The sequence below is a fragment of the Moschus berezovskii genome, chromosome 14, assembly GCF_049115385.1.
Source record: "Moschus berezovskii isolate FMDL1 chromosome 14, NW_MosBer_1.0, whole genome shotgun sequence".
Classification (NCBI taxonomy): Eukaryota; Metazoa; Chordata; class Mammalia; order Artiodactyla; family Moschidae; genus Moschus; species Moschus berezovskii.
This window is the reverse complement of record NC_142473.1, coordinates 53,964,232-53,980,866: the sequence shown is the minus strand read 5'-3', so window position 1 is coordinate 53,980,866 and position 16,635 is coordinate 53,964,232. Positions and strand designations below refer to the sequence as shown.

At 40.4% G+C, this 16,635-nt stretch overlaps 1 protein-coding gene across 1 annotated transcript; it reads right to left on the bottom strand.

The window, feature by feature from the left end:
- Positions 1-1,597: 1,597 nt before the first annotated feature.
- On the bottom strand, positions 1,598-2,593 carry OR52R1 (olfactory receptor family 52 subfamily R member 1). Its single transcript, XM_055422646.2, has one exon. It carries the CDS (start codon positions 2,540-2,542, stop codon positions 1,598-1,600), a length of 945 nt encoding a protein of 314 aa, XP_055278621.1. The 5' UTR covers positions 2,543-2,593.
- Positions 2,594-16,635: the final 14,042 nt, after the last annotated feature.

Here is a 16,635-nt window from a genome sequence, read left to right as displayed (position 1 = left end):
AGTTTCATCTTCAGCGTCAGTCCTTCTAATGAATATTCAGGACTGATTTCCTTTAGGATGGACTGGTTTGATCTCCTCCCTGTACAACGGACTCTCAAGAGTCTTCTCCAACAACACAGTTCAAAAGCATCCATTCTTTGGTGCTTAGCCTTCTTTATAGTCCAACTCTCACATCCATACATGATTACTGGCAAAACCACACGTTTGACTACAAGGACCTTTGTTGGCAAAGTGATGTCTTTGCTTTTTAATATGCTACCTAGGATTTTCATAGCTTTCCTTCAAAGGAGCAAGCATCTTTTAATTTCATGGCTGCAGTCACTATCTGCAGTGATTTTGGAGCCCAAGAAAATAAAGTCTGTCACTGTTTCCATTGTTTCCCCATCTATTTGCATGAAGTGATAGGATTGGATGTCATGATCTTAGTTTTCTGAGTGTTGAGTTTTAAGCCAACTTTTTCATTCTCCTCTTTCACTTTCATCAAGAAGTTCTTTAGTTCTTCTTCACTTTCTGCCATAAGGTTGGTGTCATCTGCATATCTGAGGTTATTGATATTTCTCCCGGTAATCTTGATTCCAGTTTGTGCTTCATCCAGCCCAGCATTTCACATGACGTATTCTGTATAATTTAAATAAGCAGGGTGATAATACACAGCCTTGATGTACTCTTTTTCTGATTTGGAACCAGTCTGTTGTTCCATGTCTGGTTCTAACTGTTGCTTCTTGACCTGCATGCAGGTTTTGCAGCAGGCAGGTAAGGTAGTCTGGTATTCCCATCTCTGTAAGAATTTTCCAGTTTGTTGTGACCCACACAGTCAAAGGCTCTGGCATAGTAAATAAAGCAGGGTTGATAAGAAGTCTGGGGTCCCTAAGAAGGAGAAAGGGGTCTGAGGCTCTTGAGGAGAAAAGGACAAACTTTTTTTTCCCCCTACATTCCTTCATCTTAGTCACATAAAAATTTTTTTTCTTTAAGCACAGAGCTAATGATTACACAAAAAATCAACTCATCTTGCTCAAGGAGTTTTTCCTTGAACTCTGTATGAATGATTATGTTACAACTATGTATCCTGCTGGAGGACATGTTTCTCCTTCTTAAGAACATTCTGAATAATCCTGACATCTTAAAATGTATATTGTGGGAGTGGGTCTGGTAAGACCTTTACTACCTTGAGACATTCTTTTGATTTACTGTAATAACCAACTGCTAAGGCTACGAGTGGGGCACTCTCCGCCCCCTTCTGATGTCTATGTCAGAAAGTTTCTCTGTCCTTTTTCACTGTAATAAAAGTGTCACACAAGAGCTCTGAGTGATCAAGCCTGGTCCCTGATCCTGAAGCTAAATCCTCTTCTTTGGCGATCATAAATCCAACATCATTTACTGTAAATGATCAAACATAGGTAAAACTTGTATTCATTATCAGTCACTACTTTCAGGGCATCCTGAAAAGTGTTCCTCTTACTTCGGGAAGGTGGCTGATCTGTGAGCCAGTTGTTCACAGAGATGACTTTGTGATGATATATGATATCCTGGCAAACTTCTGCATTTATATTCCCATGTCAGTGGGGTGATTGGGGTGGTTGAAGCCCTATGCTTTGACTCAGGGGTCTTTTCCACAACATCCTTGAATAACCCTGTCCCTGATCTGTTTGGTTCTAACTCCATAGATGATGGGGTTGAGCATGGGAGGTACCAGGAGATAGAGAATAGCCAACATGATGTGTACCACTCGGGGCACATGATGTCCAAAGCGGTGGGTAAGGAAAGTAAAGAGAGCTGGGATGTAGAAAGCCAAGATGACACAGATGTGGGAGGCACATGTGCCAAAAGCTTTGAGCCGGGCTTCACCTGAGGGTAACTGTAGCACTGTTCTCAGAATCATTACATAGGATACAGTGATGACAATAATGTCAAAGCCAACCACAGAGAAGGCCACAAAAAGCCCATATGCACGGTTAACTCTAGTGTCAGCACACACCAACTTCAGCACAGCCATGTGCTCACAGTATGACTGGGGGATGATCCGATTGGGGCAGAAGCACATCCTGGACACCATGAAACAGAAAGGACTCACCCACAGCAGCCCTCTCATCATCACACCTGCCCCCAGTTTACCCACAACAGATGGGGTCAGGATACTTGAGTGATGCAGTGGGAAGCAGATAGCCACGTAACGGTCCAAGGCCATAGCCATGAGCAATCCGGACTCCACCGAAGAAAAGGCATGGATGAAGAACAACTGGATGAGGCAGGCATGGTATTCAATCTCATGATCATGAAACCAGAGTATGGCCAGCATTTTAGGTTGTGTGGAAGTGGAGAGGACCAGGTCAGTGATAGCCAGCATGGCCAGAAAGAGGTACATGGGCTCATGCAAGGTGGGGTCAGTTCGGATTACAAGAAGGAGAGTGATATTGCCAACTAGAGCCACAACATACATGGCGCAGAATGGAAAGGCAACCCAAAACTGGGAATTCTCCAATCCTGGGATCCCAAGCAGGATGAAGGACACAGGATGAGAAGAGCTGTTCCCTGAAGTCAGCATTGCACTCTGGGTTATATTTCTTCACTGGAAAGGTAATCTACTCTCTGTAGGAGATAGCGTTAAGATAAATCTTCATTATTATTTATTATATTTAGATATAATAATTGAATAATAAGGTAAACGTTGAATGGCAAACCAGAATAACTTCAGCTATTTTAATAAGTAAAATTTTGCACTATAAAATGTTGCTAATCTGTTTTCATTACTTACATTTATGTTCTTGAATATGTGGTCAGAGCACACCACTAGCTGCAACCATGATATTTTATAACACAATTTTTTTGAAATAAGACTATGTAAAAGGAAAATTGAAAAATAATGCCATGTTAATTCTGTCCCTGTGTTCTAGTAAGAACTGACAACTGATTTGCTTAAACTTTCGCATAGGTCATTTCATCCCTGTTGGAAATCCCTAACTCGGGGAAGCACTTTGTTCACTACACCACAATGAGGAATCAGTTTCTGGAGGACCCATGCTCTGAGGATGAGGGGAGCAGTGATCTGTCTTTGCTCTTCCAGCCGGCAGAGGGCTCCTGCTTCTCCGAGGCTGGATACATATGCAGTTGACCCCCTCACCTCCCTGCTGATAGCTTCCAAGACTCCCAAAGTCAAGAATCCTACTGTGTTCTCAAGGCCCTGGGAGGAAGTCCAGTCATGCCTTCCCCCGAACCCCTCCCAGGACAGGGCTAGTCTCAAGGAGGTGGAGCAAGCACACTAGCCAAGGACACCAGGCTGGTTAGGGGCTGAGCCAGGCTTCTACCCCATGTGCCCTGTTTTTCTCCGAATTTCATATACACTTGGACTGACCTGTATTGCGAGTGTTCAGAGCCAGAATGTATCTGAATTTTTACATGAGAATCCCTTTTTTTCCTTCTATAGAAATACTTAGATGTATACACAGACATCCTGATGAAGTAGACGGAGATCTATAAACAACAGTCTCTGTGCTGGGGCCTCATGCTTCTGAATTAAAACAGAAGCAACACTTGGGCCACTTTTCAAAGTACGAAGTCACTCTGAAAACACTTTGACTTAAAGGACCATAGCAGTGTATTTATTGAGTTAGTTTTAACTCTAAGACAATTACCGTGAAGATTTGGGTTCTTACCTATAATGGATTTAGTGTGTGGTTTCTCAGTTGGAGAATCAACTAACTTTCCTTGGTCAAATCATGAATATATTAGGCTTTGTGGGCCACAGAATCTCTGTTACAACTAGTTAGCATAGGTACTGTAGCGTGAAAGAAGCCATAGTCAATATCTAACTTGTGGGTGTGGCTGTGCTCCAACAAAACTTTATTTTTAAAACCGTGCTGCAAAGTGGAGCTGGTGCAGGCTATAGTTTTTCAATCCTTGTCCTAAGTGATAAATTTCATGAAGTTATCCCTGATCTGTGCTCTCTTTCTAGAACCTCTGCTTTGCAAAGAAAGGGAATTTAATCAATGTTGCCTGAAGAAACTAACAAATAAAGGTCATTATTCAGTAGCAATGGAGTCATGAAACAATTTTCCATATCTTAAAATGTCCACATTGGCTCCAAACACAGAAGACAGTTATGTCCATTTCTCATACTAGCGGTTGCCCTGCTGGCCAGGGTTTGACTTTGGGAACATCATCCTCTGCTGGTATTTGCTGGTATCACAAGGATTGATGCTTGTGTCTGATCCCACTGCTGACCACTGTTTATCTCAGAGTCAATAGCAAAAAACACACCTGGTTTGTACCCAATATCTTTACACAATTTAATCTTAGTTGACATGAGTCTTCGTTTGAAAGCATTAGCTCTTACCTCCTTCATAACAGAAACACATAGTCAAGGAGAGTATCTTTTCAAACTCCCTTTATCAAATCACCTCTGGGTATGGACAAATGTTTCATTCACAGGACTCAGTGGTTCCTAAGAAGGGTTTATGCACGATCTGAAATAAATCTAGCCTCTTTCTGATTTGTAACATTGTGAAAGAAGTGGAACTAAGATTCTGTAAGTCCTGTTCTAAATGGAAAGCTTTGCCATCCTTCCTAGATAATAGATATTTGGGGCTTTCCAGATGGCTCAGTGGTAAAGAATCTGCCTGCCAATGCAGGAGACACAGCTTTGATCCCTGGGTGGGGAAGATCCCCTGGAAAAGGAAATGGCAACCCACTCTAGTATCATTGGCCTGGAAAATCCCATGGACAGAGGAGCCTGGCAGTCCACGGGGTTGCAAAAGAGTCAGACACAACTCTGATGGGCTATAATTCATGGGGTCTCAAAGAGTCGGACATGACTGAGCAACTAACACACACACACAAGGCTTAGCAATTAAAAACAAAGTCACCAATAATAAAAAATGAAAAGAAATTCAGAAATGCATGCATTATCTGGGCACTAGGGCTGTGTTTTATCCCCTTTGACCTGGCCTGATGTTCTCAATCACATATTGTGTTTACTCTAGAGGCTCCCTCATTTCCCTTTTTTCACCTCCTATGTGTCACTCTTCACTTTCAAGGGCATAGTCACTGAGGCTTAAGGTCACTTGGAAAAGCATACTTGGCTCATCCTCACTATTTCAGTCGGTACTGGTGATGATGCTGGATATAAATTTATCAAAGTGAATAATAATCTCTTTGATGAATTCTGAAATATATTGCTATTTTTGTAGATACAACATTATACACTTTTATATTTTATTGTTTCTCTCGTAAAGTCTCTGCATCTTTATTTACCATGAGAGAAACAGAACTGAGGGTAGCTACATGATTTGCCCAAAACCACACAATAAATTAGTGCCAAGTGCACAGCTCCACACCCAATGATCTTGGTGGTCCACAGTACTGCCTCTGTAGGTAGAGACTGATTAGAACACCCATGGATACAGCTGTGATTGTTGCCCTGTCATGAAAAAGCCAGATACAAAGGGAACCTGTGAAATTTTTTAGTGAATTACAGATCTGCATTTGAATCTGGAACCCCACTAAGTCATTGAACTGGAAGCCTCTACATTAGGTTCCAGGTGGATTTTCTGGCCTCTCTGAGTATAGACTGCTGAATGGCATCTTCATTGAATCTGCCCATGAACCATAATAGAAACTCACCTTTTATATAAACTCCCTTTGGGGTGGTGACTCTCTTCTCAGCCAGGGTTCAGCTACTCATATACTGTAGCTTCTTTCAAAACCAGTTTCTCTCCTCTGATAGATCTATTTTCCAGACGGTCCCATGGCCTTTTCACAGACCAATGTTCCCTCACAAGTGATGCCTCTCAGCTTCTTCATTCTATTCTCCTATTCTGCTGGCTCTGACATTCAGGTCTCAGATTTTCTTTCTTGGGTCGACAGTGGAGGAGCAGAGCTGACCTGAAATTCAAGTCTGAGTGGAAGATGGGAGCTTCTTGAGAGGCACCTCGCTTTCCTCTCTGCACTTTCTGCTGTGTTCCTTTGAAATCTGGTACCTTCACTATCACTCACCTGATGAAATATCAGTTCAATCCACGTTGCTCAAACCCAAAGGGATAAAGACTAAATGGGCTGAGATCTTGCTAAGAAATAGCTTCTGGGAATTTTACACTCTGTTTTATTACTTTTGGGCATTTAAAACTAAGACCCAGAACCATAATACTAGAGTAGTTTGGGGTCCTGATCCAACCTCCTTCCTAAATGGATTGTGTAAGGAGGTAGTCCTTCACTTTTCTAGAATTTTCCTGGAGGACGCAGAATAAGCAGCAAGTCTTCTTCCCATCTCAGGCTGGAGAACAGCAGTCATGATCTCTGGGCTTGGAGCCCCCAGTGAGTCAGGCCATTCTGCACAGAGCACACCATGCCTCCAGCTCCTTGAAGACTCTGAGTCTTATTGCTCCCTGGGATGGGCAGAGATAACTGGGGCCCAAGGCACCCCTCACTGAAAGCTCTGCTTTATCTCTCACCAACTCCAACTTTACCGGACACAACTGTAAATGACTTCTGGAAAACAACTTGTAACAGAGAACACCGAATGGAGCCTCTTTAAAACCTGTGTGTTTACACTTTCCCTTCCCCCAGGCACCGATTCTCTCCACCCTCCTAGGTCCCACTGCCTCATACTTGAACTGACTTCCTCTAAGCCTGGAGACTAAAAGTGGAAGCATTAACCCCTAAATCTCACTTCTTTATATGTGTGCATTTGAATGCATACATAATAACATGTGTTGTTGATATTGTTTTTGTTCAGTTACTAAGACATGTCTGACTCTTTGCAACCCCAAAGACTGCAGGACACCGGGCTTCCCTGTCCTTCATTGTCTCCTAGAATTTGCTCAAATTCATGTCCACTGATCGTATGAGTGTAAGTTTATCTACATGCCTATACTGTTTGAAGAGTATGTATATTTACAACTGAAGGGATATTTTGTGCAATGTGCAATGTCTTCCTTTATCATGTATATTGATGTGTATATCTGAGTAACAGTAATAAATATGTGTGTAAAGGAGTGGATTTTCTTGAGGATGTATGTATGTGAAATTGTATATACGTGCAAGGACAAATAATGACTTGCATGAAGATTACATTTTAGTGTGATAGCAGGGCTCTGTGAGGGCGAGGTCACTATACATGTGGAGAAAACAACATCACCTGCCATTTCAGTAAGAAAAGAATATTGCCTGCCATTAAGCCATTGAGCCATCAATCAGTGGGCTCTGGAACGTATCCCCCTTCCTGCAACACCATTTCTTAGTTACAGTAAATAGTCTTCATTCAGCATCCTCGACTCCCTGAATTCCAGTGAGTGGGTTCAACCGTTGCTAACTAGGGAAGGGAGGTGATATAGAGACAAAGGGAGGAACAGTCAAAATAACCGCCCCCCACAACACACACACAAAATAGTGCAGGCTTGGGGCAGTGTCCTGATCCTCTCTCAAGGGATATGCATAGCAATATCTTTGAACTGTTTTGCAGATCTGAAAATCCCACCAGGTGGGAAAAATTAACTGCATGCTTCCCACAAACATGTAGACCCCAGACCACTTGGAACCAAAAGGTTGATGATGCTGACTCCCAATTATTAGCACACCACCAGCCAATCAGAAGACTGTCCAATAGATGACCATGCTGTCTTTGAGCCATTTCTATAAAACTCTTCATAATCTCTCCAGATTCGGACACAGAGTATGAGAGCATTACAATAGCAATAAAGCTATTATTTTCTATTTCACCTAAAACTCTGTCTGAGAATTAGTTTTATGCTGGGGTACAGAGGGTGGATTTGACTTCAACAGTAAGGACTTGAATTCAGATACTGATGTTCTAACCTCTGGTACCTCTGAATGTGACCTCATTTGGAAATAAGCTCATGTTGTGCTGTGCTTAGTTGCTCAGTCACGTTCGACTGTTTGGAAACAAGCTCACTGCAGATGTAATTATAACTAATAATAATAACAAATAAATATTAAAATGAAATGAAAATAAACTAGTAATAATAATTTCATGCTGAAGTAGAGTGGGTTCCTAGTCAATATGACTGATTTCCTTCTAAAAAGGGAAAATTTGGACACTGAGACATGCACCTACACAGCATGGCTCATAGTTTCTTTGAGTTAGAAAAGACTGTGGTCCATGTGATTAGTTTGATTAGATTTCTGTGATTGTGATTTTCATTCTGTCTGTCCTCTGATAGATAAGGACAAGAAGCTTGTGGAAGCTTCCTGATGGGAGAGACTGACTGATGGGGGAACCTGGGTCTTGTTCTGATGCGTGAGGTTCAGTTCAGTTCAGTTCAGTTCAGTCGCTCAGTCATGTCCGACTCTCCGCGACCCCATGAATCACAGCACGCCAGGCCTCCCTGTCCATCACCACCTCCCTGAGTTCACTCAAACTCATGTCCACAGAGTTGGTGATGCCATCCAGCCATCTCATTCTCGGTCGTCCCCTTCTCCTCCCGCCCCCAACCTTTCCCAGCATCAGAGTCTTTTCCAGTGAGTCAACTTGTCGCATGAGGTGGCCAAAGTATTGGAGTCTCAGCTTTAGCATCAGTCCTTCCAATGAACACCCAGGATCGATCTCCCTTAGAATGGACTGGTTGGATCTCCTTGTGGTACAAGGGACTCTCAAGAGTCTTCTCCAACACCACAGTTCAAAAGCATCGATTCTTTGGCGATCAGCCTTCTTCACAGTCCAACTCTCACATCCATACATGACCACGGGAAAGACCATAGCCTTGAGTGAGGTAGTACTCAGTAAATCTTTAATCCAATTTTCTGCTGCTGGGCAAGGCCCAAACTAGGTGGAGGCAATGAAGACAATGGCGACCTCCTTCAAAAGTCCCACACATGCACCGCTGCACTCAGTGCCCCCGACCCTTCAGCAGGCCACCGCTGACCCACGCCTCCATCAGAGACCCCTGGACACTCATGGGCAAATCTGAGTCAGTTTCTTGTGAGGTCTCTGCTCCTTTCTCCTGGGTCCTGATGTGCACAAGGTTTTGTTGTGCCCTCCAAGAGTCTGTTTCCCCAGTCCTGTGAAAGTTTTGGTGGCTCTATGGAGGAATTAATGGTGACCTCCTCCAAGAAGGCTTATGCCATACCCAGGTCTGCTGCACCCAGAGCCCCTGCCCCTGCAGCAGGCTTCTGCTGACCAATACCTCCACAGGAGACACTCAAACACTCAAAGGGAGTTCTGGCTCAGTCTCTGTGGGGTCTCCTGATGTGCACAAGGTTTTGTTTGAGCCCTCTGAGCATCTCTGGCGGGTTTGGGGTTTGATTCTAAATGCAATTTCACCCCTCCTACCATCTTGCTGGGACTTCTTCTTTGCCCTTGTACATGGGGTATCTTTTTTTGGTGGGATCCAACATTTTCCTGTAGACGGTTACTAAGCAATGAGTTATAATTTTGGAATTCTCACAAAATAAGATGAGTGAAGATAAGTGCATGTTCTTCTACTCTGCCATCTTGATTTAGCTTAGATGGACGGGTCATGGTGGAGATGTTTTGACAAAATGTGGTCACTGAAGAAGGCAATGGAAAACCACTTCAGTATTCTTGCCTTGAGAACTCCATGAACAGTATGAAAAGGCAAAAAGATAGGACACTGAAAGATGAACTCCAGAGGTCAGTAGGTGCCCAATACGCTACTGGAGAAGAGAGGAGGAGTAACTCCAGAAAGAATGAAGAGACAGAGCCAAAGCAAAAACAACACCCAGTTGTGGATGTGACTGGTGATGGAAGTAAAGTCCAATGCTGTAAAAAACAATATAGCATAGGAATCTGGAATGTTAAGTCCATGAATCAAGGTAAATTGGAAGTGGTCAAACAGGAGATGGCAAGAGTGAACATCAACATTTTAGGAATCAGTGAACTAAAATGGACTGCTGCTGCTGCTGCTAAGTTGCTTCAGTCGTGCCTGACTCTGTGTGACCCCATAGACAGCAGCCCACCAGGCCTCCCCATCCCTGGGATTCTCCAGGCAAGAACAATGGAGTGGGGTTGCCATTTTCTTCTCCAATGCATGAAAGGGAAAAGTGAAAGTGAAGTTGCTCAGTCGTGTCCAACTCTTTGCAAGCCCATGGACTGCAGCCCACCAGGCTCATCCATCCATGGGATATTCCAGGCAAGAGTACTGGAGTGGGGAGCCATTGCCTTCTCCTAAAATGGACTGGAATGGGCAAATTTAACTCAGATGACCATTATATTTACTACTGTGGGCAAGAATCCCTTAGAAGAAATGGAGTAGCCATCATAGTCAACAGAAGAGTCTGGAATGCAATACTTGGATGCAATCTCAAAAATGACAGAATGATCTCTATTCATTTCCAAGGCATACCATTCAATATCATAGTAATACAAGTCTATGCCCCAGCTAGTAACACTGAAGAAGCTGAAGATGAATGATTCTATGTAGACTTACAAGATTTTCTAGAACTAACTTTGAAAAAAGATGTCCTTTTCCTTATAGGGGACTGGAATGCAAAAGTAGGAATTCAAGAGATACCTGGAGTAACAGACAAATTTGGCCTTGGAGTACAAAATGAAGAAAGGCAAAGGCTAATAGAGTTTTCCCAAGAGAATGCACTGGTCATAACAAACACCTTCTTCCAAAAACACAAGAAAAGACTCTACACATGGACATCACCAGAGGTTCAATACCGAAATCACATTGATTATATTCTTTGCAGCCAAATATGGAGAAGCTCTAAAGAGTGAGTAAAACAAGACCAAGAGCTGACTGTGGCTCAGATCATGACTCCTTCTTGCCAAATTCAGACTTAAATTAAAGAAGGTAGGGAAAACCACTAGACCATTCAGGTACAACCTAAATTGAATCTCTTACAATTATACAGTGGAAGTAACAAAATAGATCCAAGGGATGAGATTTGATAGGCAGAGTGCCTGAAGAATTATGGACAGGTGTTTGTGACATTGTACAGGAGGCAGTGAGCAAGACTATACCCAAGAAAAAGAAATGCAAAAAAGCAAAATGGTTGTCTGAGGAGGCCTTACAAATAGCTGAGAAAACAAGAGACGTTGAAGGCAAAGGAGAAAAGAAATGATACACCCATCTGAATGCAGAGTTCCAAAGAATAGCAAGGAGAGATAAGAAAATCTTCCTCAGTGATCAATGCAAAGAAATAGAGAAAACCAATAAAATGGGAGACTAGAGATCTCCTCAAGAAAATTAGAGATACCAAGGGAACATTGCATACAAAGATGGTCACAATAAAGGACAGAAATGGTATGGACTTAACAGAAGCAGAAGATATTAAGTAGAGGTGGCAAGAATACACAGAAGAACTATACAAAAAATATCTTCATGACCTAGATAACCATGATGGTGTGATCACTCACCTAGAGCCAGACATCCTGGAATGCAAAGTCAAGTGTGCCTTAGGAAGCATCACTATGAACAAAGCTAGTGGAGGTGATAGAATTCCAGTTGAGCTACTTCAAATCCTTAAAGATGATTTTCTAAAAATGCTGCACTCAATATACCAGTAAATTTGGAAAACTCAGCAATGGCCACATGACTGGAAAAATTCAGTTTTCATTACAATGCCAAAGAAAGGCAATGCCAAAGAATGTTCCAACTACTGCACAATTGCCCTCTTTTCACATGCTAGTAAAGGAATGCTCAAAATTCTCCAAGCCAGGCTTCACCAATACGTGAACCATGAACTAACTTCAAGATGTTCAAACTGGAATTAGAAAAGGCAGAGGAACCGGAGATCAAATTGCCAACATCTGCTGGATCATGGAAAAAGCAAGAGAGTTCCAGAAGACGTCTACTTCTGCTTTATTGACTATGCCAAAGCCTTTGACTTTGTGGATCACAACAAACTGTGGAAAATTCTTCAAGAGATGGGAATACCAGACTACCTGACCTGCCTCCTGAGAACTCTGTATGCAGGTCAAGAAGCGACAGTTGGAACTGGACATGGAATAACAGACTGGTTCCATATCAGGAAAGGAGTACATCAAGGCTGTATATCGTCACCCTGCTTATTTAACTTATATGATGAGTACATCATGCGAAATGCTGGGCTGTATGAAGCACAAGTTGTAACCAAGATTGCCGGGAGAAATATCAATAACCTCAGATATGCAGATGAAACCACCATTATGGCAGAAAGTGAAAAAGAACTAAAGAGCCTCTTGATGAAAGTAAAAGAGGAGAGTGAAAAAGCTGGCTTAAAATTCCACATTCACAAAATGAAGATCATGTCATCTAGTCCCATCACTTCCTGGAAAATAGATGGGGAAACAGTGAAAACAGTGACAGACTTTATTTTTGGGGGCTCCAAAATCACTGCAGATGGTGACCGCAACCATGAAATTAAACGATGCTTGCTCCTTGGAAGAAAAGCAGTGACCAACATAGACAGCATATTATAAAGCAGAGACATTGCTTTGCTGACAAAGTCCGTCCAGTCAAAGTTATGGCTTTCAAGAAGTCATTTATGGATGTGAGAGTTGGACTATAAAGAAAGCTGAGCACTGAAGAATTGATGCTTTTGAATTGTGGTGTTGGGGAAGACTCTTGAGAGTCCCTTGGACTGCAAGGAGATCTAATCAGTCAATCCTAAAGGAAATCAGTCCTGAATACTCCTTGGAAGGACTGATGCTGAAGCTGAAACTCCAATTTTTTGGCCACCTGATGTGGAGAGCTGACTCATTGGAAAAGACCTTGATGCTGGGAAAGATTGAAAGTGGCAGGAGAAGGTGACAGCAGAGTATGAGATGGTTTGATGGCATCACCAGCTTAATGGACATGAGTTTGAGTATGCTTCAGGAGTTGGTGATGGACAGGGAAGCCTGGCATGCTATAGTCCATGGGGTTGCAAAGAGTCAGACATGACTGAGCTATTGAGCTGAACTGAACTGAACTGAACTGAGACTTGCACACAAAGAGAATGCCATGTATACACAACGTCAGAGATTCTGGTAATATGTTTATATGGCAAGGTTTCCAGAAAATCACTGAAGCTAGGACAGATGCAAGGTACAGGTTCTTCTTCAGAGCCATTAGAAGGAATCAGCCCTGCTGACACCTTAATCTTGGACTTCTAAGCTTCACAACTGTGACACAGTCAATTTCTGTTATTTACTCCACTCAGCTTTTGTTACATTGTTAAGCGAACCATTGAAAACTAATATAACAATAAATGCATTTTTATACATTATTCTAAGACATCATCTGAAAATAATTCACTTAACATGAGCCATTGGATTTTTAATATAATTCTAAGGAAATTATTCATCTACATATGATCCTGTAGAACATACATGATTAGTGTTCCACATACCCAAGAGATGATCTTTTCTTTATGTAATAATAGATCAATACACTGTGGAAGAAAATCAGGAAGAAGTCAGAAGCAGCCACAAATATAATTAAGTAATTTTCATCAGAGAAATCTATGAACTTCAGTGACAAAAAATATGTGGCTAGAACAACTGGGTATAAAAACCAAGATGAAATTTAATTCCTACCTCAATGTAAAACATCTTTATTTGCAATATAGTATAAGCTTAAATTTAGAAGCTAAAACTATAAATATTATAAGAGAAAATTTAATAGGATAATATTGTCATGAACTGAAGGAAAACAAAGATTTCTTAGGATACAAAACAGATTAAAAAAAATTCGGCATTTGAATTTCATCAAACTACAAAACATATAAAAGTAAAAAAGAAACCCACAGATGAAGAAAAACAAAATCTCACAATAGAGAGATAAAGTACTCATTAAAATTCTAAGCATATGATTTAAGAGACACTTCACAAAGAGAAGTAAATGAACGACTAGTATATGCATGAAAATATGCTCAACTCATTATTCATTAGGGAAATGAAAATTCAAACCACAAAGAGATACAAAGTCATTAGAATAACTAAACAAAATGCATTGGCAACACTAAGTGTTCAAAAATACTGTGGGGCACTTGGGGCCCTCAGGCACTGAGGACAACCCCATCAGGAATCTTTTTGGCTACTTCTAACAAAGTCAGGCATATTTTGATGAAGCAGGTCCACTTCAAGTTGCATACACCAAAGAATTGGTTAATACTTACATCAAAATGTAAGAATATCATAACTTTGTGATTCAACTATATTTCAGTTGAGAAAAAGAGCATATTTAAGGTAGCTGTGTACATAATAACAGCTAAAATATGGAAACCCAAATATCTGTCAATTGGAGAGTAATGAAATTTTGCAACATTTATTCAATAAAACACTACTCAGTAAAGAAGGGAAAAAAATAAAGAACTGGGAAAAAAGTATTTGTGGAAATAATATTGTGGAATTTCAGAGTGCCAGGATAAAGACTGGAGACTAAGGCTTTAAAATACGGAACCTATCAACTTCAAAAGAAAGACAACATTTTGTTTTAGTCTACTCAGGCTTAGTAATGAATGTGTGACATTTGTTTAACAGTTTCTCTGTGCCAGGTTGTACTCTAGAGGATTTTAAACTGTGTAGTTATGTATTCTCTACAACAACCCAATGAAATAGGTATCAACCTTCTCATTGTACAGGTAGAGAATCTAAGGCACAGAGAGGTTAAGGTTTTAGAGTGTAGACATACAGAACCAGAATGTTAACTTTACTCTCATTCACTGTAGTTAGCTAAACCTTGAAGTGCTCAAAGAAATTATTTAAAGCCTAGTAATTCTGTATATATAGTCAATCTATCAACGAAGTGTAAAAGGAAAAAATCAGAGAGATATTTTACATCTGCAGAACACACAGAAAATTTATCATTTAAGCGTCACACCCATATTTTTCTGATTAACACTGAATTATGTATTTTAGCAAAAAGAAACATATATGCAATAAAGTTCAACAACTGATTAGAATTGTTAGCTAAGTATAAATTACTCAAGGGTGCCATGTAAAGTAATCTCAGGAAAGGAGCATTCCAACATGCCTTTAAAAGTGCAGAATGTATTAAAGTCTTGCACAAAATAGGGCCTCAGAGCAGAAGTGTTGTCAGAAATTCCTGATTCAGGCCCGCCAGCCCTCAGACCTAATGAAATAGAATTTTCATTTTAACAAGAGGTTGAGGATGTTTGTATGCTCATGAAATTTTGAAAGCTTTTAGCACCATTACACCCAGGGCAGATTCATGTCAATATATGGCAAAACCAATGCAATAATGTAAAGTAATTAGCCTCCAATTAAAATAAATAAATTTAAAAAAAGAATAATTAGCAGAAAGTCATTAGTGAGATGATGCTGAAAGCTTGTCTTTATCCTCCTAGTGAGCAAAATGGAAGATAATTTGAATGCTAGTGAAGTAAGAAAGTTTTCCCAGAAATCCATGGTCCAATGTAAATTAAACAAAATATGATGTATTGAATTAGAGTCAAAGAAAATAATTTATTTTGTTGAATGAATGCTTTCTTTCACAGTGACACGTGTTTAGTTATGTAGAATAATGTCATTATTTTTCCTAGTCATAGTATGTATTTTAAATTCTCTATTGAATAACATGTATTTAAACATATTTCAATCAAAACTGACTTGCTTTAAAGTTCAAATAAATGAAAAATGAATAAATCATATTTTATATAGCTACAAGAGCATATGTAAATTAGGGCTGAAGGAAGGGAGAAAGATAACAATTGAGGTATGTAGAAAAAACAAAACATACTACTGAGCAATAATAGAAAATGAATCACTCATACATGCAACAGTATGGATGAATCTGAAAAGCTGTATTCTGAACTAGACACACGGCTCAAGTTTTGGAAGGAAAAATAATAAAATAGAGAGAAAGAAATCAGATCAGGAATTGCCTGCTTGGGATGGAGGGGGTGTTTGAATACAAACAGGCATCAAAAATCTTTATAAAGTGATAGAAATTTTCTAATATCTTAATTGAGCAGGTACCCACACAGGCATTTACATGAGTGAGAACTCATTCAACTGGGGCTTCCTAGGTGACTCAGTAGATAAAGAATATGCTTGCAGTGCAAGAGACACAGGAGACTTGGGTTCAATCCCTGAGTTAGGAAGATCCTCTGGAGGAGGGCATGGCCACATATCCAGTATTCTTGTCTGGAGAATTGCATGGACAAAGGAGCCTGGCAAGCTACAACCCATAGGGTCACAAAAAGTCCGACACAACTCAAAAGACTGAACATGCATGCACAAACTCATTAAACTATGTATTACAGATATTTGCATTTTACTATTTCAAGTTATACAGCCATAAAATAATTTTTAAAAGACAGAGAGAATCAGAATTATTTATTGATTTGCTAATAAGGGGATCATGGTTCCTCAGAACTCTAAAATTTAGGAATTCTGACAATGGTCCTCCAGAATACCCATTCATTTCTGAAGATTCCTTTAAGCTCCATTAGCTGTTTCTCTTGTGAAAAACAAATACTCCTGATTTCTCTTAAAGCACCTTCATCTGATGTTGGTTTTAATAACATAAGAGCCTCTATTTTAGGACCTTTTTCACCATTGGCTTTGACAAGAGAGTAGTGCATGAGAATAAAAATAAAGTGTGATACATATGTTTATCACCTTGATTGTGGTGATGGTATCAGAGGTATACACCTATGTCCAAACTCATCAAAATGCATTAAATATGTGCAAATATTTGTATGCTTCATACAACTCAAAAAAATGGAAAA